Source organism: Rhinolophus hipposideros (assembly GCF_964194185.1).
Source record: "Rhinolophus hipposideros genome assembly, chromosome: 22".
Lineage (NCBI taxonomy): Eukaryota > Metazoa > Chordata > Mammalia > Chiroptera > Rhinolophidae > Rhinolophus > Rhinolophus hipposideros.
In genome coordinates, this window is record NC_138068.1 from 360,945 (window position 1) to 382,168 (window position 21,224).

The 21,224-nt window shown below is 57.3% G+C and overlaps 1 protein-coding gene across 1 annotated transcript in view; it reads left to right on the forward strand.

The window, feature by feature from the left end:
• The window catches only part of ZBTB46 (zinc finger and BTB domain containing 46), a 45,862-nt gene extending 24,767 nt beyond the window's left edge, over window positions 1-21,095 (forward strand). The window contains exons 3-5 of the mRNA XM_081033261.1: window positions 3,351-3,614; window positions 15,122-15,297; window positions 17,637-21,095. Of these exons, the coding sequence (XP_080889387.1) occupies window positions 3,351-3,614; window positions 15,122-15,297; window positions 17,637-18,011 (815 nt within the window). The 3' untranslated portion in view covers window positions 18,012-21,095. The remainder of the gene's footprint in view (window positions 1-3,350; window positions 3,615-15,121; window positions 15,298-17,636) is intronic.
• Window positions 21,096-21,224: the final 129 nt, after the last annotated feature.

Sequence of the window (21,224 nt, forward strand, 5' to 3'; positions counted from 1 at the left end):
AGCACGGAGCTCCAACCGCCTGAGCCACCGGACCAGCCCCATTTTATAGATTTTGACGAAGTCCAATTTGTGACCATTTATGGTTCATGCTTTTGGGGTCCTATCATCTAAGAAGTCTTTGCCTAAGGTCACAAAGATTCCTTCCATGATTTCTTTCTGGAAGTTTTATAGACAGATGTAACACATAGGTCTGTAAGTCAAGCGGGGCCGGAGCCCGTGTGGGGCCTGGGGTGCAGCTGGGGAGGGACGTGGGGCCGCGTCCTGGAGGAGGGGCATCTGGAGGCCAGCTGCGTCCCCGTCCCTAGGATCCCCAAAACTGCTCGCACGTGAGCAAAGGCCTTTCCACCAAGGTACAAGCATGGTTTATACACTTGCAAATTCAAAATGGCACTACTGACATGTTTTCTCCCTCAAAGTGTAAAATAAACAAAAACACGGATTCTGAACTCAATGTTTTTGCTGTAGGTGAAAAGCTCCCTAAAGCCTTGACCTTGGAGTAGCCCCCAGCTGAGGGCCCATCCCCTCTTCTGTCCCAGGACTGCGTGGGGCTCAGAGAAACCCCGGCCATTGTGTGTCGTAGTGTTTGCAGCCAAATGATCGTTTTTTTCTTCCTTTTCCTCCTTCGTCCCTCCCTTTTTTTTTTTAAATTCATTCATTCACCAAATATGTACTGAAGCAACCCAAATGTCCACTGACGGTTGAAGGGGTACACAAAATGTGGTCCCATACACACAGTGGAGTGTGATTCAGCCTAAAAAAGGAAGGGTGTTCTGACTCCTGCTGCAGCGTGGATGGACCTGGCGAACACGGTGCTCAGTGACAGGAGCCAGTCACAGAAGGACAAGGGCTGTGTGACTCCACTCACAGGAGGTCCCTAAAGTAGTCGAAGGCACAGAGACAGAGTAGGCTGTGGGGGCAGCGGGGGAGGGGAGTTAGTGTTTGACGGGGATGGTCTCAGATGAGAAAGGCCCGGAGGGAGATGATGGAGGTGACGGCTGCACGACAACGAGAATGTACCTAATGCCGCTGACCGTGCCCCTACACATGGTTAAGATAATCCCTGTCGTGTGTTTCCACAATTAAAGACCTGAAAAGACCCAGGCACGTGGGACTCCAGCGACCGCCCCCCCCTGGAAGAACATCCTGGGGGAGAGAGACGTACCTAAAGAAGGTGGGGCGTGTTGGGGGCGAGGATAAAGGGCCAGGAGGAATGCGGTGCCATGCCGGCTCCCTGAGAAGGGGACGTGTGGTGTGCACACTTGTGCGTGGTGGCTCTAGACGGAGCCCCCTCCCCTAAGGAGCTACCTTACAAATGAATTTCTGGACTGCAGCCCAGGTTTCAGATACAGGACTGGGCGTTTGGCATGTGCACATGGGGTCTGTAAACAAGGCACCTGCTCCTACAAAACACTGGGGCGGGAGGGGCAGCCTCCGCCTGTGGTCCTGCCTCCCAGACCTGGTGTTTATTCCAGAACCTTCCTGTGTGCCAGGCCTTAGTCCAGGGGTTGGGGCTTCCACGCCAGTACTCGAGCCACGCAGGATGGCCGTGTGAGGGAGGGGGCTGTGACTCAATGTGCGGACAGCGCTGTGGGGTGGCTTCCTGCAGATCTTGGGGGGTTCACTGGGACGTGGGACAGCAAGGAGCTGCGACGAGACCCCTCACCCTCACCTGGTCTCGGCTTGTCGTGTTTTTAACATCACTGTTAACGCTTGTTTCTGAGTCACCAAGTCTAAGATTGCCACAAATAACTTCTGTGGCAAATTGCTTGATGGTACGTGAAGGTTTCAGAGTCTTGTCACTTGTTGGCTTAGATCAGCTCCAGCTGCTTGAGGGAGCCGTTTGTGTGCTGTCTGCTCTCGTGGTGGCGGGCCACAGCTGGCCCTCGAGTCCTCCACATTAGAAATGTCCTCTTTGCCTTGCAACAGTTGTTTTTTGGGGGGTGGGGTGGGGGCAGTTCTTGTCACACATTTATGGCCAAATGATGTGGGCCAGAGGTGCTTCTGGAAGCTGCGTGACTGAGCCGCACAGCTTTCCCAGCTCTGTGTCATGGGCATCCTGCCCTCGGCCTGGCGGAAACCTGAAAGTGGGCACACAAACCAAAATTGCACTTTGAATTGACTTTAGGCCTGGAGGTTAGGTTTGCACAGAACAGCCGGTGACAGGAGCCAGTGCTGGTGCCAGTGACAGGACTGCTGCATTGGTCAGCGTCCCCTGGAGTGTTTTCAGTGGTGTTAGCTCTTTCGTAACCATAACAAGAGCGCACTTCGTAGCTTGATACAGCATCGGGCTGTCTACGCACAGATCAGCTGCCGCGTAAACATTGCTTTCAGCTTCCTATTCTGTTGGTACAACTTCTTTTTGACATCGTCATCTTCAATTTCTCTGTCTGAATTCAAGCTGGGACCGAGGAAGACCCGGAAGCTGAGGAGCCTCTGCGTTTACTTACTGGGCACCTGGCTTCAGCGGAGTCCCACAGCCCGGAGCCCAGCTGGCCCCTCTGTCCCCTCTGCCTGGGACAGTGAGAACCTGGGGGGACTCAGGGCTGGCCGCAGACTCCATCTCCTGCGCCCTTTCCCTTTGCTTTCTCATTAGAGGAATAGTAAACTCTGGAAAGGCCAACCCCCTCCCCCACTTCCAAAAGTAACCGCCAGAGTAGAGACAGAGGCCAACCAGCGCCAGACCGTGGTGCCCAGAACAGTGGTGGCCATGACTGTCACTGATTTGGTCGTTACGAGTGTTCAGATATGTCAGACTTCATTTGTCCTCCTTTACAATCCCAGTCTTTAGAATGGACCGGTTACTTTAAAGTGTTATTCAAACGGTTTTATCCTTATGTTAGGAGGTGTCCTAAACATTCTTTCCAGAAGTCTGGGGCGTAACTTGTGACTCGAGTGCCAGCAGAAAGACTCTGGGACTTTGGAGATGCAGCCCTTGGTGGCATGTCTTTGCTTGCAGCTGGATTGCAGACAGTGCGGAAGCTTCACGTGTTTTAGTACAAAATGCCGCTGCTGGCTGCAGGTCTCTGCACCGCCTCCCGTGGACTCCGCGGAAGTGCCAGCCCATTCCTGTATTCAAGTTTGCGTTTGGTGAAGGCGGTCTGACAGCCACTCAGGCCTCCCCTTCTCTGATCTTCTGCGGCCCCCATGGTTCGCAATTGAGCCCCAGCCCGCGGCCCTAGCTGTGACTTTGCCATGTCCTGGGGTACCTTAGCGACCCAGCTGGCAGGGTGGGGTGGGACCTTACAAGCAGCTGGGAGGTTGGGAAGCTTGTCGCCATGGCTCCTCCTGAATGCGCCTCTTTCCCGCTTGAAGAGTCTTGACGTGACCTCCTGTTCTGTTTCCCCCCGCAGACGTGGACTTGACCATCACTGAGACCGGTGGCTCTGACAACCGAGGGGAGAGGGCCGACCTGTATGGCCACGTGGATGAGGGTCTCCTGGGCCCGCCCCTCACCCCCGAGAAGGACGACGTGCTGCAGCAGGCCACTGCGGTGGCCAGCCTGCGGGCGGCGCTCATGAGTAAGAACAGCCTGCTGTCGCTCAAGGCAGATGTGCTGGGGGATGACAGCTCCCTGCTGCTGGAGTACCTGCCCAAAGGCGCACACGCCCTGTCCCGTAAGTGCCCATCCTGCAGGGCTGCTCAGCTCGGTTCTGAGTGTGGAGAGTTGCAGCAGGGATCAGGCCGTGGCCAGACTGTGGCTGAGGGCGTAGCGTGTCGGTTCTGGCCATCAGCGGGGGGTTGCGGTGCCCTCAGACCCTGCTGAGGTTCGTCAAGAGGTCACATGGGACCCGTGTGCTGTGCTGCTGGGTGCCCAGGGCCAGAAGGCAGTGGACGTGGGGCTGTCAGGGTGGCCGGCCCGTGCCTGTTAGCATCTGTATTTGACACTGAGGCATCTAAACCTAAAACCTGACCTTAGAGGTGCTTAGAGTGCGCATGCACTGAGCAGGCCTGGGACAGGAGCCCTGTGAGGAAGGGTGAGCCTGTGGGGCAGGGGACGCGGGAGCCTTCCTGTAGGAGGGACGGGTCGGGCTCCCTCTGCTGGCCTCTGTCCTGCCTTTGCGCCGTGGGGAGAGGTGCCGGGCGTCTGAGGTCAGGGTGCGTCTTGCTTTTGTTCACACTAGACAGTGCTGGTCTCACATGGGTCTGTAAGAAGCAGTGGACATTGTGTTTGCAACTTAAATGTCTCCCACTGAATTCCAGTTGCCCGGGATCAAATGCCGAACCCAGAAGTGGCTGGGGTGTAGCCGTGCTGTTGGGCAGCGGGCTTACCCCCGATGTCCTCCCGACAAAACGCGAAGGCGGTTTCACACCACCCTGCCCGCCAGCCCGCGGGTGCCAGCCCGAGAGCGAGCCTCTTTCCCGTGTCACAGGTGCTCTGAAGAGCCATTCTGGGGACACACGTGCCAGCTGCCCGTGTGCTGCTAAAGGAGTCACCGAGCGTGTCACCGGGGAGAAACACTGTATAGTTGGTACTCAGTGTGGGTGTACAAGAGTGAGGTGTGGCCCCGTTTCTCTCCATGGGGGCCAGACGCACCCCAACATGGGAGGTGCCGAGTGCAGAGGGGGGCTGGGGCCCGCCCGGGGTGGCTGTGGGGTCTGCATGTCGGGCGGAGGGCCCTGAGGGAGCGATGCTTTGCTGACGGTGGATGAAGTAAAGGAAGAACCGGCAGCGGTTGGATGTTGGGGATTTGGACGGGGTCTTTATTTTAATCGCTGCTTTGAAAAACAGTAGTTTTATAGCTTTGTTTTCATGAACACTCGAACATTTCAGGTTCTGTGTTGGAGTGATGAAAATTGCGTATGGCTAATAAAGACTATGATTGGAGAATAATTTTCACGTCCCCTTTATTTCTGTGTCCTGCCAGTGTCCAGGGCAGGCTGGAAGCATGGCCAGTAGACAGGACTTGGCTGGGAAGTCAGGCCGGGGCTGTGCGGCATTAGGCGTGCTTTCAAAACCACAGTTAGGCCTCATTTTCTGCGTCTGATTGGCGGTAGCGTCACTTACACAGCTGTCGTGAATTTAAACACAACAGAGTTTGTAAAACATCGGATACACAAGTGAAGTGTGTGCATAAATGTGCCAAAATGTCAGCCCCTCCCCCTCGCGAATCAGGGCTGCACTTGGCAGAGACCATTGGACTTGTGCCCTTCCTGGGACAACTGAAGGGGGTGGTTCCAGGGCATTGGGGGCATTTGGAATTTACAGTAGGCACGTCCAGCTGCTGGACTTCCAGCCGAGGGGACGACTGGACAGGTTTGGTGGGTGACGAGGAAGGGGCAGGTTGGGGGCCTCCAGCTGCATCGCCGTGACGGGTCCTCAGCATCTCCTGGGGGCCTGGACACTCATCGGTCCTGTCTGTTTCTTGCCGCTCCTAATCAAACACCACTCGTCAGACTCCAAGAGGGTGGCACCAATTCTCTGCTGCCCCCACGTGGCTGATCTGTCTGTCACCAAGAGTGACGAGCGAAGGGATGGTTTCTTGGTGCTTTTTCCACCGTGTGTATCCAGGTGGACTTGTGCAAAGGCCTTTGCTGCATCTGTGTGGCAACCGTGCTGTGGACGCAGCCGAGGGGTCTGGCCAGACCCCAGTCTCTGCGCCTTCGGTCCAGCAGCACCCGTGTGCCATGGACCTGGCTCAGGCTCTGCACAGATGGGCTCAGCTCCGGCCGCAGCTGCCCTGGGTGCTGTCCCACCTCCTGCCTCGGTTCATCTGTCGCTCCAGGAGAGGCCCCGTGTCTCACCCCGAGGGGTGACCCTGTAGGGTGGGGCCTTTCGGGGCGGGTTTTTCTCTTAGATCTTGACCTCGTCCCATGTGGTCACTGCACTGTGTATTTTGTCAGTCTTTTTTTCTTTTTTAAAAGATTTTATTGGGGAAGGGGAACAGGACTTTATTGGGGAACAGTGTATACTTCCAGGCTTTTTTTTCCAAATCAAGTTGTGGTCCTTTCAGTCTTAGTTGTGGAGGGCGCAGCTCAGCTCCAGGTCCAGTTGCTCTTGCTAGTTGCAGGGGGTGCAGCCCACCATCCCTTGCGGGAGTCGAACCGGCAACCTTGTGGTTGGGAGGACGCGCTCCAACCAACTGAGCCATCGGAGAGCTCAGCGGCAGCTCAGCTCAAGGTGCCGTGTTCAATCTTAGTTGCAGGGGGCACAGCCCACCATCCCTTGTGGGACTCGAGGAGTTGAACTGGCAACCTTGTGGTTGAGAGCCCACTGGCCCATGTGGGAATCGAACCGGCAGCTTTCGGAGTTAGGAGCATCGAGCTCTAACCGCCTGAGCCACCAGGCCGGCCCTTGTCAGTCTTGATGTGGGGCTGAGGGTGGCAACACCTGCTCTGAAACACGTGTATAACTGCCTCACACACGTGTGTAATCACCTCACACACGTGTGTAACTGCTTCAACACAAGTGTCAGCACAACTGGAGTGGCTGAGAGCTGCAGTGGGAAACCCCACCCTTCCATTTCTCATATTGCTGTGAAGTTGGCGAATGGGTTTGGTGCTTTGTTATTTCTGTATGTTTCAATTCGTTGCCCTTCATATCCTAAATTTACTCCTTTTCTCATAAGATCCTGCCCCTTTGTTTCCCATAAATGGTGAGAAGAGGGCAGAATCCTTCGCAGGTCAGCTGACCATGTGGGCTGTGTGGCTCCCGACATGCGCCCGCCAGAGAGCCTGTAGAAACTGATGGGTTATTTTAAAACCTCATTTTCTAACGTCCTAAGTAAAATCTGCCTGTTTCTGGGCATATGCTACAATGAGGAACGGAAATACCCGGAAAAAGGTTTATTTTCTGTCATCCTGTGGACATGGTCCTGCGGCAGGTGGGTGGCTGGGGGGAGCCTGTGCACGGAGGCTGTGGTTGTGGCCGGGGCGCTGGTGCGTGGTCTGCCACACGAGAGAAGGGCTGAGGCAGCGGCGTCGCTCGTCCGTCCGGCTTTTAGCTCCTGGACGTCAGTTCCCGCAGACACACTGTGCAGGGGTGTCAGGCACCTGAACTGGCCCCCGTCCCCTCTGCTCACCGCTTTCTGTTTCCAGACCTGCCATCGTTGGCAGGAGTATGTTTCCCGTTGAAGGTGTGGCGAAGGGACAGGCTGGTGACTTGCTCAGGGTGGGGGCTGTGACACGGCAGGGTCTGCGTCCAGGTGGGGGACCCTCCTGGGGGCTGCACCGCAGGCTCAGTCTGGAGACGCCCCTGCAGCCCCAGGCGCCCCCATGGCGGCCATCCCGTCCTCCCAACTGCTACCCTGCTGAGCACAGGGATGGTGTATATTCCTACGGACCCAAGTACATGGTTGAAGAAAAGAGAAACAGCCTAAACTGGGCCACGCTGATCACAAAGCAGAGACTTTGCCTCCCTGCTTCTCGCTGTGGTGGGCGAGGGGACAATGCCGCTTCCTGGTAGGACGCTGTGGCGGTCCCAAGCCGTCCCGTGCTGCCTGGTCTGCTCCAGGGGACTCTGGTGCATGAATGTGGTCTGGTCATGGCAGTGGTGCAGGAGAAAGGGGGGAAGTTGCAGGTGTCTGAGAGAACCACTGAATATGCTGGCGGTGCTCAGAGGCCCCTTCTGGACGGTACTGGAACCTTCCTGTTAGAAAGTCTCCTTGTTTCCAGAGGTCTGAGTTCACAGATGGGTTCTTTATAGATTATGTCGCCTGAGCTGATTTCTGCGTAAGAGGATTTCTGTTCTTTTCTTTGACTCTGGTTGTATCACATATTTAGCATCAAATTGACGCCCTACCTGTTAATAGTTGTTGTTCACTGAATAGGAGCCGTGAAAAGCATCATTCATGGGTCGAAATGCCTCGTTTAGGAGTCGTGACTGGTGTGCAGTGAGCGAGGGGGACTTTGACCCATGCGCCATCTTCTTGGGCTTCAAAATACCATAAGAACATGGTCACTGCTCGATTTCTAGGGAGCAAACTGCTGGTAAAGCAGCCCACGTGAATACAGGAGGCCGAGTGCTGGGTGGGACTGACGTCATCCTGAGACAACTCAGGCGCTAAGAGCATCACCCTAACTGTGGTGGGCGTGTGGCCCCCCAACACCACCTGCTGAAACAGTGTGGACAGTGTGGAGACCCCGACAGTTGTGGACAAATGCACCAAGTTCCTGCGAACTCTTCCGGGAGGGAAACCTCGGAGGGCCCAGGGGCAGCGGGCGGGCAGGGCCTGTCACCGTGCTCTCTGTCCGCAGGGCACCCCGCTGTCCAGGAGGCACGTGCAGGAGCAGCCGCAGCCCACCCTTGTTTTGGCCGTGGTTTCAGGAATATTTAATAAAGGAGTCGGAGACCTCTAGTGGGTCCTGGACGGACTCTGGGATGTTACAGTTTCTCGTGAAAGGGCATTTGGCAATGTGACTACACTTTTGATAAACAGCCAGCTTGACAGCCCTGTGCGTGCTTCTCAGCCCATGCTCCGTGTTCTCACAACGCTCCTGACTTCCTGGGCGACAACCTCTGTCGTACCATTTTGCCTCGGAGAGAGACCCCCGCCCCAGACAAGCCAGGCACGGAGACCCTGGCACGCCCTGCTTTCAGGGTGCAAGCTGGTAAAAGAACCCAAGTGCCTCCCCCTGCGAGACCCGGGCTTTGTCACACATGAAGGCGCTCTGCTCACTGCAGGAAGGTCAAGGATGGCGCTTCCAGAACATTCTAAACCCACCAGCTGCTGCTCGTTCCCGTGGCTGAGACGCGTTTCCTGTGTTCCCAGGACCTGGCACCAGCCCAAGTCACATGTGGGGACGTGATGGCCCAGCGCCCCTCCACCCTCCCCTCAGCCAGGACACTGCACTGGGGCCAGCCAGACCGAGGCTGAGGACAGCCAGCCCCCAGCCCAGGTGAGACGAGCGCACGGCCGCTCGGCCCAGTCACCGGGCACAGTGCCCTGACCACGTGCTCAGTGTGTCCAGCGTGTCCCGAGCTCTGCGGAAGCAGCTGCACGGAGCTCCTTCTGCCCCACACTTGGCCCAGCGGGCAGCGAGCAGAGCCGTTCAGGCTGACCAAGGGCTTAGCTTTTGCAGTAAAGGCGTTTCATGCTCACAGCAGCGTTACTGAAGTTTATAGTTAAATGAAAATGCTCCTCTGATGAACCCCCCCAATGGAAAGAAGTCTGGGCCATGTGGCAGCAGGCAGGACACGCCAGCTCCTGAAGCTGAGCGGCCAGCCATGCTGCGTCCACGTGTGTCGCCACCCCTGCCGATGACCCAGCTGACTGAGGGACCTCAGACAGGTCCTTCCTGTCCCTGAACACACAGTGGCTTATGTAAGGGGGTCTGTTAGATTCATTTGTCTCCCTAAGAAAAAGAAAACCTTCACGAAGAGCTTAACTACATCGCTTGGAGTTAATTGAATGCCATCCCTGTGCCGTCCTTTCTAAGGGACGGTTTTGTGGGAGGCCTTGTGTTCCGTTAATGTGCGTTCTTCTAACCGTGTCTGATGTGGAGAATTAATTGCAGGGTTCCTTTCCAGACACATGACAGGTTGTCTTTGTGGTGAGTGGACAGGGACCTGGTTAGTAAGAGGTGACAACATGCTTCTGCTCTCACAGTCTTCTCGATTTCACCCCTTCCTGATGGCTTGTAACCCGTCTGTCTCTCGTTCTAATCAATGCCTCTCGAGACCTGGAGACCTGGGCTGAGCGGCGAGGCTCCTGGGTTTCGAGGGGCTGCGGCCTGTGCAGGACACTGGGCCACCTTCCCACACGCCGGGTGGCCGCAGTACTCCCACAGGCCCGGGGGACATGCCCAGGCTTCTTGGGTGCTTGCAGCTTGGCCCTGAAGTCACGAAAGCCCCATGAGGAAAACACCCATGGACACTGACGCCTCCACTGCGAACAACGGTTTTTTGGATGGGAAAGCCTTGACCAGGCGCCTTTGTGCTGGAGCAGACATCACGTGTGCTCCGTGGCGGGCAGGCCTGGCGTTCAGGTCCAGGTGGCCCCTGGCTGATGGCAGAGCACGTTAGCAGCGGGGCCCAGGCATCCGTTTGTGCCTTCACAGTGGTCATCCTTCGAATCCCCACTGGCAGTGGGTGAAGCCTTCTCGGTGCCCACGTGGGCAGGTGCACCTCCAGGTGGACGTGTGTGTTGGGGGGGGGAGCGACAGGGAGACGCGCCACAGTCCCCTGGGACAGAAACCGGTGTCCTGACCCATTACTTTCTCAAAAGTCCCAAAGGCGAGCCCAGCACCACGGCCCGGTGTGCTCGCTGCACGGCCTCTCTCTCCAGCTGTGAAGGAGACGACCAGCGCTGCTGCTTTTTAAACAGAGTGCTTTGCTTGCTGCTGTCCCCTCGTTGCATGTTGGGTCCCATGCCTGCTCACTTGCGCAGAGCAGGTGGCTGTGGACATGAGGGTACTGGGCTAGGGCAGAGGCTTGCCGTCCTCCAAGGAGCAGGTGGTTTAGGAGGAGGCAGGTGGCACCTGCCAGGCTATGGAGGAGCGAGGGTCACGCCGTCTGGCAGGGCGCAGGGCCTTCTGGTAGAGCTGTGCTTCCCATCAGTCTGACAGGCGCCCCCACCCCTGTGCACGCCCGTCCTTGACTGGACGCCATCTTCATGGGGGCTCGGTTTTCAGAGAGGCTCAGGGTGTTGCTGCTAAGGCAACCTGACTCCAGTGGAGTCTCCAGGAGTCAAAAGTTGGTGCACACCACCCTTTCCGCAGGTCAGGTTTATGTAAGTGGTCATTCGCGTTTTAATACCATTTCTAGAGACTTCCTTTTCTTTTTAATTTTTATTGGGGAATATAGGGCAACAGTGTGCTTCTCCAGGGCCCATCAGCTCCAAATCATTGTCCTTCAATCTAGCTGTGGAGGGCGCAGCTCAGCTCCAAGTCCAGTCACCGTTCTCGATCTTAGTTGCAGGGGGCGCAGCCCACCATCCCACGTGGGAGTGGAACCCGCAGCCCTGTTGTTCAGAGCCCGTGCTCTAACCACTGAGCCATCCAGGTGCCCGAGACTTCCTTTTCTTTTTAGTTGGTCATGATGGTTCTCTGAGCTGTTAGGTTGCTGGGGGAGGACGTCTAACCCTGTGGTTACTCCGACTGTGGCCTCTGTGTTAACAGCCTGCGCCTGCTTTTCTTGTTCGTTTGGGTGACTCTCCAAGGCAGATGGAGTGTGCACCAGGGCCCACATGGAGACCTGCGTTGTGCAGGGTCTCTCTGGGCAATTGGGCTGAAAGGCCTTGGTTAAATTGTAAAACAATTTAAAATGTTCAGACTGGTTCCCTAGTACCCAATAGAAATAGGTTTGCAGTAGCTAGTAAAATAATGAGGGATGTAGGAAACCTTTTTAGAATAGATAGTAGTTTGATTTTGTTCTTATCACTAATATTATTTCCCGTAAAACTGCACAATCATCCAACGTATGGAACGTTCAGCGGTTCATTCAGGCACTCCATCTCGCATACTGTTGAATTTCTCACTGAGATACTGTGGCTCGGGTTGATTTCAAAGAGTTCTTAAACTTATCATTATGTAACATTAATCTTTCCTGAACATACAGACTTTCAATAATGAAGGGTTGGTTCTTCATTTAGGTCAACTCACTTCCACAGAACTTGTTCTGTGTTTACATTTGTTTTGGGCTTCTCAGGACATGTACTGTCCGCACAGAATGGGAACGGGTGGCCTCACAAACTTGGGTGCCCATCACGTCTGTGTGTGTGTGTGAGAGTGTGAGTGTGCGAAAATGTGAGTGTGTGTGAGTACGTGTGTGTCCTCATCCTCATTTCCATCTCAGAGTGGGCAGCACGCTTGCTCTATTGGGTGATAACAGAACTGGCCGCGGAGGGCGCAGGACAGGGGAGTCACACTGCTGCTTGATGGACATGGCGGTCAGGGCAGACGGCTGGCCTCCGGAGCTGTGGCCCGAGTGACAGTTGTTCCCTGCAGCTCAGCTCCTTGTGTGCGTCCCGCACCACACGTGTCCTTCCCCCTCTCCTGTCTTGGCCAGTTTTACAAATGAGCATCCTGGCGGGACCCGCCGGTCAGGAGGGCCCCTTCCTCGCAGCCTCCTTTGGGAAGGGTTGGCTCCTTCCCAGGGAAGAAGCTGCCGAACTGCTTGGGCTTCCCTCCTGGCCAGGAGGCCAGGTTTACAGAGAGCAGTTACGGCGACAGCGGTACCATCGTGTGTCACATCTACTGGAGTGTGGCCTCGGTGGGCGCCCCAGCCCACTCTGTGGCAGGGCCAGCGGTGAGGTCTGTGCGCCATGTCCAGCGGGGACAGGCGGCAGGGAGGGCACTTCTCAGAGCTGGTCAGCAGGAGGCCATCAGAGCCATTGTAGGGACCTCCTTGCAGCGTTACTCACCAGGGTGAGACGAAAGGGAGGGGCCATCGCTTCCAAAGCTCAGAGCCTCAGACACCGTGCAGCTTGACGTCGTAACGTGGAAAGGTGTTCACAGCGTGCTAAGTGGCACGCGTTCTATGTAACTGTGTATGTCATTGTTCCACTTTACAACTTAAAAGTTACATGTTTCTGCGTAGAGAGGCAGCGTGTAAGACAGGTGTTTCTAACGCAGTCACTGTGTGGTGGAATACACACGATTCCTCAGCCCCCTGTATGCTTTCATGTCCCTTCCATGGCCTCCACCACACGCACGCATGCACACTGAAAGCCCCTGAAGGTAAGAAAATGCTGTCCTTCCTAGGATGGGACTTAGAAATCTGGCAGAGACCTGGAGAGCCTGCTTCTCAGGCCTGGTGGGCACTCGGAGGCCCTTTTCTGGGCTCAGAAACCAGATGAGTGCTGGCGGGTGCGAGCTGTGCTGCTGGCCACACAGCCCGGTCTTGGGCCGTGATGGCCTCATGTCTGGCCTGGTTGTGGACACGGTCATCCTAGCAGCTGTGTCGCTGACGTGCACTGCCTGTCGTGGGTGCAGGAGACCCCAGAACAGAGTGCTCTCGGGGACGTGAGTGGTTGGGGCCCCTGGCAGGGCTTGCAGATGGTCTCACTGACACATGCTCTGGAAAATGTGGACGTTTGCATTGTGTGATTATTTAGATACCGTGTAAAAGTTCTTGGGAGAAAATTTAGGGCTTGTTTAAGCAGCAAAACAGAGTGTTCCGCTCAGGTTTTCCCCACGTTTAAGCAGGCGTGTTTCAGGAGCGGGCTGCAGAGTGACACATGCGCAGACCCCGGGCACGTGCAGGGACCCGTGCGCTTGGGGTCACTGCCCGGCACCATCCCGTTGGTGCCATGTCACAGTGAAGTGGCTGCGGCTGGGGTCTGAGCAGCGGATGGTTGGGGGCCATGGAGGCTTCACAGAGATGGTGATGAGAGGTCCCGACCTCTGTGTGGTGTGGGGCCCGAGGGAACCGTCGGGTCACTCTTGCAGCTGGCTGCCCGCAGCCCTCTGCCCTCCCGCTCTCCTGGGCGAGGATTTGCAGTGTTTGTCCTCGTGTTCACCTCTCTCTCAGTGCCTCCAGGGGTAGTCGCGACTGTGGCCGGGACCTGCCACGCGTGGACGTTTGGTAGGGATCTGAGTGTGTGCTGGGAGCCCCTGACCTGCCCGGCTGCCCCCACTCCTGCTGGTGTCTGTCCCACGAGCCGCCTTCGGCTGAGTCGGCTGCTCTTGACCCTGGTCCGCTGTCTGGGTGCACATCTGGCCGGGTGCTCTGTGCTCCTGCGGGTCGGGGGTGGCATGACGGCCCGGGAGCTGCATCCAGACCGGGGCACAGATGTCTGCCACCAGGCTCCTTGCACAGGAGGAAACGCGGCTGAGGGCTTGCTCTTGGCTGTCTCAGTGAAACCCAGGAGGCCTTTGGGTTTCAGGGGTGCTAGGAGGGCGCCCTTCAGGCTCAAGAGGGATTGCCCATCAACTGTAATTGAAAAATTTAATAAGGCAGTGGGAAGTTCAAGGGAAATAAGAGGTTCAAATTTCCAGGTATAAAACAAATAAGTTATGGGGATGCAATGTAAGCATAAGAAATACAGTCAATGGTATTGTGACAGCTGGTACGGTGTGAGGTGGTTGCTGGGCTTATCAGGGTGATCACTTCTGTAGGTCTATAAAGGTCGAGTAACTGTGATGTACACCTGAAACTCATATAATATTGTATGTTAGCTAGATTTTCATAAAATCTATTTAACAAATGAAAAAAAAGAGCGGTTGACCATGGTATTTGCACTGCCACTTGGGGTGAGCTGCCCCAGTGTGGCTACCACCTGGGCCCCTTAGCCCCCCAACCGCCACAAAGATACCACCTGAAGTTGGAATGAGATGGCTCCGAGGCCGTAGCGTTGTCTTGCTGTGGAATGTGGCCGCAGCCACAAGGCCGAGCTGGCCGCAGGGTGACCCTCCAAACCTATGGCATGGTTTCTTGAAAAGGCGGGGAGGTAGAAGGGGGACAAGCCTCTTTCAAGGCAGAGGCCACTCTCTGCTTTCACTGCGCATTTCAGGTAGCCTTGGCCTGTCACTCACTTGGCCGCGTCCACCAGCCGCACTTCCCTCTGCATTCACGGAGCAGCGCCTGTGGCCTGCAGATCTGGGGTCCCGCGATGGCTGCCTTCGGCCTCACCGGTGCTCGCACTCTTTCTGTTATGATCCCATGTGTGACGTCACTGTGTTTCTGATGCTGACATGTAAGAAATTGGCTGTGTCTGAGAAGTGGATGCAGCTGCCTGTGACCTGTCTTTGTCCCAGGCCACCCAGTACCTCTGACACCTCAAGAGGAAAGCCCTGTGCCCTCGGGCCAGTGGGGACAGTGCGAGCAGGGTCTCTCGGGCCAGTGGGGATGTGAGCAGGGGCCCTCAGGCCGGTGGGGACGTGAGCAGGGGCCCTCAGGCCGGTGCAGATGGTGCGAGCAGGGGCCCTCGGGCCGGTGGGGACGTGAGCAGGGGCCCTCGGGCCGGTGGGGACGTGAGCAGGGGCCCTCGGGCCGGTGGGGACGTGAGCAGGGGCCCTCGGGCCGGTGGGGACGTGAGCAGGGGCCCTCGGGCCGGTGGGGACGTGAGCAGGGGCCCTCGGGCCAGTGGGGACGGTGTGAGCAGGGGCCCTCGGGCCAGTGGGGATGGTGCGAGCAGGGGCCCTCGGGCCAGTGGGGACGTGAGCAGGGGCCCTCAGGCCGGTGGGGACGTGAGCAGGGGCCCTCAGGCAGTGGCCGTGTGGTGACTCGCTTGCTGCCTTTCAGTGAATGAGTTCACGGTCATCAGGAAGAAGTTCAAGTGCCCGTACTGCAGCTTCTCGGCCATGCACCAGTGCATTCTGAAGCGTCACATGCGCTCCCACACGGGCGAGCGGCCCTACCCCTGCGACATCTGTGGGAAGAAGTTCACACGACGCGAGCACATGAAGCGTCACACGCTGGTGAGTGTGTGGGGCACAGGGGACAGCCAGGGACCCTAGGGGCTCCACCCGGCACCCCGCTGGGTGTGCAGCCGATGGTGCAGAGTGCCACCGAAAGCCCTGAAGTGAGGTGCACCCCAACCCCCATGTACCCCAGCGGGCTGTGACCCCTGGCCTGGGTGCAGAGGCACCATCCCCCGGTTGCCTTTGGGGCCCCTCCACTCCAGCCTGACCTCAGCAATGCTTCCTCTTCTCAGGACCTCTGTTCTTGGCCCCACAAGGCTCCCCACGTGGTCACGTCCTCTGTGCCCCTGCCCTGAAGTCACTGCAGGAGCCCAGTCCCACACCTCCCTGCCCTTGAAAGGTGTTGGTTACCAGTGTCTCGTGGGCGCTGGCCGGAAGTTGTCAGGTAGCAGGTGCTGAATGGTGGATGTGCTTGGCCAGGAAATGATAGAGAAGGTCGTCCTTGATATGGAGGCAGATTCCAAAGAAACGACAGGGTGAGGGACCTCTGTGCGGGTGAGATAAACCCAGGAGTCCGGGCGGCTTGCGCTGGGGGCCAGACCAGGAGGCTGCCCGCGGTGACTGAGCCCCCTTGCATGTGCACTGGAGGCGGGGTACATGGGGGTTGGGGTGCACCTCACTTCAGGGCTTTCTGTGCAGGTGGGCCAGCTCGGGCTTGGGGCTGTTGGAGGGGAGGTGGTGGCAGCAGCCCTGGGCTCACGGGGGCTGGGGAGAGGCCACTGGAGTGATGTCGTCAGTTTGCACCCTTAGGGGTGTGCAGAGTCATCTGTGGGTGCACAGGCTTGGCTGGACGCCTGTAGCAGGCTGACCTGCTGACCGTCAGCAGCAGACCCACCAGGTGGTGAGGGAACCAGGGCAGCCATGCCAGTCTGGAGGGGCCATGTCATACTGGCAAGCATGACCCAGGCTGCCGTGGCACAAGAGTGGTGGACTTGGGGGCTGGGCCACAGCAAGCGCCTCAGGCCTGGCCCCTGGCAGGGTGACCACTTGAGTGAACAGGGTCCTTGCCACATGTGTCCGTCAGCGCGTGAGCAGAGCCCACCACCTGGAGAGGCTCTGGCTGCTTCGGGGGGGTCCCGTCAGACTTGGCTCTCGTTGGCTCCCCGCCCCCCCGGCAGCCTCACCTAGCCCAGCTCAGCAGGGCATTTACTTGTGGGTGAGGACACCTGGGGGAGATCCCTTGAGGTCAGTTCAAAATGCTGGCTGGGGGAGACAGCCCTGGGAGTGGGGGCCCCAGTGCCCCCAGGTGGGATCCAGCAGAGGAGGGCACAGCTGCTGGGCCGCCGGCCATGGTGACGTCCCAAGTCCCTTTTGTCCGGCTCCTGCCCCTGCTTGATCCACAAGGAGCTGCAGAGGCCCCATTAGCGAGTGCTTCAGAGAGAGGGGTCGTGTCCAAAGGGAACTAACTGCCTCTGTGAGTCACACTAGCAGTGCTGCGAAGTTGTCGTGACACGGGTCGCTGCATCTTTTCTTTAGCAAAGCCACACTCATACTTCAGTAAACAGCGTCCTGCTCCAGGCTCACGGTCCGCCTTGCCGCTCCGCGTGGACGGGACCGGACTTCTGTCCTGGGTTTGTGGGTGGGCTTCCGGAGGGTCAGCATCCCTGGAAGTGTGCTTGAAATGTGATGGCTTGTTTTTCTCTGTGGAGGGGTCTGCAGCATCCCCTTTAACTTCCCCAGCGCCCCTGACCCCGAGGAGGTACCTGAGCCCCGACTTCCAGCAGATGCAGGGGTGGCTTCCACTGGAGCAGTGGAGCCAGGGGTTGCCATGGCGCCCGTGTCCCTACCTCTCCCTTCCTTCCAGTGGTTCATTCAGACCAGTACCGGCCATGTGGTCCTTCTCCCTCGCGGTGTCCCTGCGGCTGGCACTGCCCCCGGCCCCACCCTGCCCGCCAAACAGTATCCCTGTGGCTGTGCCTTTCGCTTTTGTTCTTTTGTTGGGGGAGGGTTGCAGAAGCCGTGGATTTAAAATATATGAAACAAACAGAGAACACCCGAGAGAGTCCTGGGGACCATGTGGTTTGACGCCGCATTTCTAGGAACTGCAGGCTCTGAGGGTCCCGCTCACCCTTCCCCAGGGGCTCCTCCCCAGGCTGCCCCCCGACCCCATGTCTGCTGTGCTGGGTGGCCCCACTCGGTAGCCTAGGAGGTCATTACAGGGTCTTGGGCCAGGTGTGACTGGAGGACATGGGGGGCACCACCGAGTCAGGAAGTCCAGGGCCGTGACCCACCCACCCGGCGTGTTCACAACACCGCCAGGGCAGCTCAGCGGCCCCTTTCCAGCCTGAACCTTGGTCACAACCCCATCCCCTTCACTGGCTGCCCTGTCCCCACAGGTCCACAGCAAGGACAAGAAGTACGTGTGCAAACTGTGCAGCCGCGTGTTCATGTCAGCCGCCAGCGTGGGCATCAAGCACGGCTCCCGGCGCCATGGCGTGTGTGCCGACTGTGCCGGCCATGGCATGGCCGGGCCCCTGGACACCGCTGGGGCCGATGGCTCCCCCGAGCTCTTCGCTGGCGATGGGCCCTACCTAGAGGACCCTGACGACCCGCGAGGGGAGGGTGAGGAGGAGCTGGGCGAGGAGGAGGATGACGTGGGGCTGGTCCAGGAGGACGCGCTGCTGGGGGACGGCCAGGACGGCCAGGACTCGCCCCAGGAGCCCCGCAGCCCCTCGGGGGGGCCTGACAAGGACTTCACCTGGATCTCCTAGGCCCCTGGCTGGGGGTTGGGGGGGCAGTGCTTAGGGGCTTCGCTCGCCGGGCAGGGCCGTGCTGACCCTCGCGCCCCCTCCTCCAGGTGTCCTCTATTCCGCTCCTGCCCCCAAGACACACTCAAAGAAAGCAGCCCTGTGGTCTCAGAAGCAGGTGTGGCCCAGCACGTGGGGGCTCTGGGACGGAACATGAGCTTGGTGGGGTGCAGGGTGGGCTTGAGTGAAGGGAGAGCGTTTTCCCACCATCTGTGGGAACAGCAGGCGTGTGTGAGCTAAGCAGCAGGGAGGCCCATTTCGCCGACCTGGCCTCGGGATGCCTGATGGCCCAGTGGCCAGATCAGGGTCGGCGCTGCTCGGATCCGAGAGATGGGGGGTGGAGTTCTTCGTATTCCCGTGCCATGTGCCGTGCTCCAGCCCATCCTGTCCCCTCAAGCCCCTTGCAGCAGCCTGGTCACTGCCTGGAGCCCTCTGTCCTCATGGCTCTGCTGCCCGCCCGCAGATCCCAGGTCTTGTGCCCAGAGAGGCCCTGGGCTTTGGTGCTCCACACAAAACCGCTGCAGAAGCCCCGCCGGACCGAGGGCTCCCAGGTGCTATCCTCTGGTGGAGGCAGCAGCTGGGGACCTTGCTCCCCACTGCAGGCCCACTCGGGGTCCCTTCAGGGGACCCCACTCTTAGTTCTGTGTGTACTTCGTTGGAGAGCCTGGGGCTGGCCCTGTCCCTGGGCGCTGCCCAGCCTGTTGCCCAGGCCACGCCTGCTGTCCCTCCCCACCCCTGCATGCTTCCTTTGTTGCTGCTGGCACTGGAGGCCGTGCTCCTGACTGCGGGTGCTGCTCAGCCTCCGAGTGGGTAAGCGAACTTTCGAAGTAGTCATGCAGAGGCAGTGACGTGGAATTGTTGGGTTTGGCATTACTTTCCTCACTTGACAAAACAGAGTTGTCTTTCCTTTGGCTTGTTGTCAAGTCCCTTTGCTGTTGGTCACACACGCTCACGACCTGTGCTCTCTTTTCCCCTGTGGAGAGCAAAGGCCCACCTCGTGCACTGCGGGCCACAGGACAGACGCCTGTCTGTCTGCCCTTTTCAGGCTGTGTCCGACACCCCCTCGTTGCTGAGCCCGTCCACCCTCCCAGCCACCCGGCTCCCACAACTCTGCAGCTCGTCCCACGGGAGGACTCCCGGTGCCTGGCTGGAGGCAGTGTTTTCATTTTCTCCCACTGACTCCAAACCAAATGGCTCCCACACGTTTGCTATTGTGTCACACCTACTCCTTCTAGGTGGGAAACTCCACAAAACCTTGACGCACGTTCCAGTGGTGGCGCGGGGCACTAGCCATCTGGGCTGCTGCTGGGTGCCGGGGGGCCTAGGCTGGCCCGTGCCGCTGCACACACGTGGTGCTGCCCTGGAAGTCCTGCCCCAGGGGACAGGTCTCAGCTCTTGTCTTATTTATTTCTCAGTAAAATCAGCCACTGTTTCTATGAGTTCCAAGAGGGTGTTCCCATTGGAGCTGTCACCTGGCTTGCCTGCCCCCCTCCCTCCGCTGGGGATTCTCTGAGTTCCTGACACTGGTGTCCTTAAGAGAAAGGGCCGAGGTTCTCCCAAACATGTGCTGGGGGCAGGAGCTGGGTGGGCGCTGAGCCCTCCACACTGCCAGCTCTTCCTGCCCTGTGGGCCAGGCCCACGCAAGAGCTGGACGTGCTCCCCTTTCCGCCTTTCACCAGGGAGGCCTGGCTGAGCGCCCCCACCCCCGCTCCCGGACTCTCAGAACTCTGTACCTCCCCCACTTTCTAACCCTTTTTCTAAACAGACCTACTTTCTTGTAAAATGGAACCAGACCTTTGTTATCAACAGGTGTCTCTGGGCTTTGCACCCATCCCACCTCTCAGGCCGTCCTGCCCACACCTGGGCCACCTCTGCCTCTGCACTCAGGACGTCTTGCTCTTTCTGACCTGCTCACTCCTCTCTCTGGACGGCCCTTGCTCACCTTTCTGGGGGTCCACTGTCAGTGCCACAGGGGTGTTTTCTTCCTTAAAACCAATACTGTACTGGAAGACTGAGGGCCCCCCGAGTTGCCCTGGTGTTCGCTGGGTGGCAGGTTCACATTCCCGTGTGGTGTCCCCTCTCTGGAGGCAAGGAGGGAAAGGTGTGTCATGAAGGGTTTTTTTATGTGACTGATTTTTTTTTTTTCAAATCAATGTTTAAACTAATAAATATTTTTTTACGAAGAGGAAGTGTGTAGCTTACATTTCACATTTTGTACTTTTTCATTTGTGTCCGTCTGTATCTTGGTGTTTGCAACACCAAAGTGGGAAACAGTCCTGTGGGTGGTGAATTCCTGGGGTCGGGTGGGGCCGGGACCCAGACAACTTCTGCACCAAACTCAGATCCCAACCAGGTTGTACATTTGGACCCTGGGTTTTGGGAGTCACAACACTGCCAGGACTCAATGGGGACCTTGGGACCTTGATTCAAAAGACACAGCTACTGCTTCCAACTTTGCACATCTTCCTTTATATAAAAGAAAACTCTGAGAAAATGCAAAAACTGGAATTTTTTGCAATATTATGAAAGATAATCTTATTTTCGCTCATTCTGTGACATGTGCAACTCTTAAAAAGCCATACTTAATGGTTGTTTTTTTTTATTTTTAGACACTATGTTGTGTTTCGTATGCAGCCCTTTTAGAAATACTTGTAGTGAGGGTGCTGTGTGTGTGCTTTTCTTAAATATTTATTTTTTCAACATGCTTTCAACCTGTCAAAAAGACAAAGGGCAGTGCTTGAAGAGTGTTGATTTTTTTCTGGGGATAATCTATATTATACTGACTTTATATTAATTATTATAAACCTGTGTTTGTATTGGAGATGTGTTTCTTATCAGGGGGGAGGTTTCGTAATGGGTCAGTGGGACGTCAGGGCTGTCGCCTGCTTCTCTGTAGCCACAGGACAGGTAAACAACCTTCTCTAGTGGTCTTGCAATGTCTTGTCTGCCTGGGCTCCGGGCCTACCTGCGGGTTTCCTTTCTGTGACGGGATTAGCTTAGACATTCTTGCAAAGCGATCACTTTCAATAAATTGGGAAATTGCTGCTCAAGCAGATGCCTCATGTGTGTTTCAGTGTCCTGTCCTCCAGCCTCACACTGGGCGGACGTGGCCAGCGTGACCCCCAGCACTCTGCAGCCTGTTGCTGGCCTTCCAGGCCTGCCCAGCCCACCATCCCT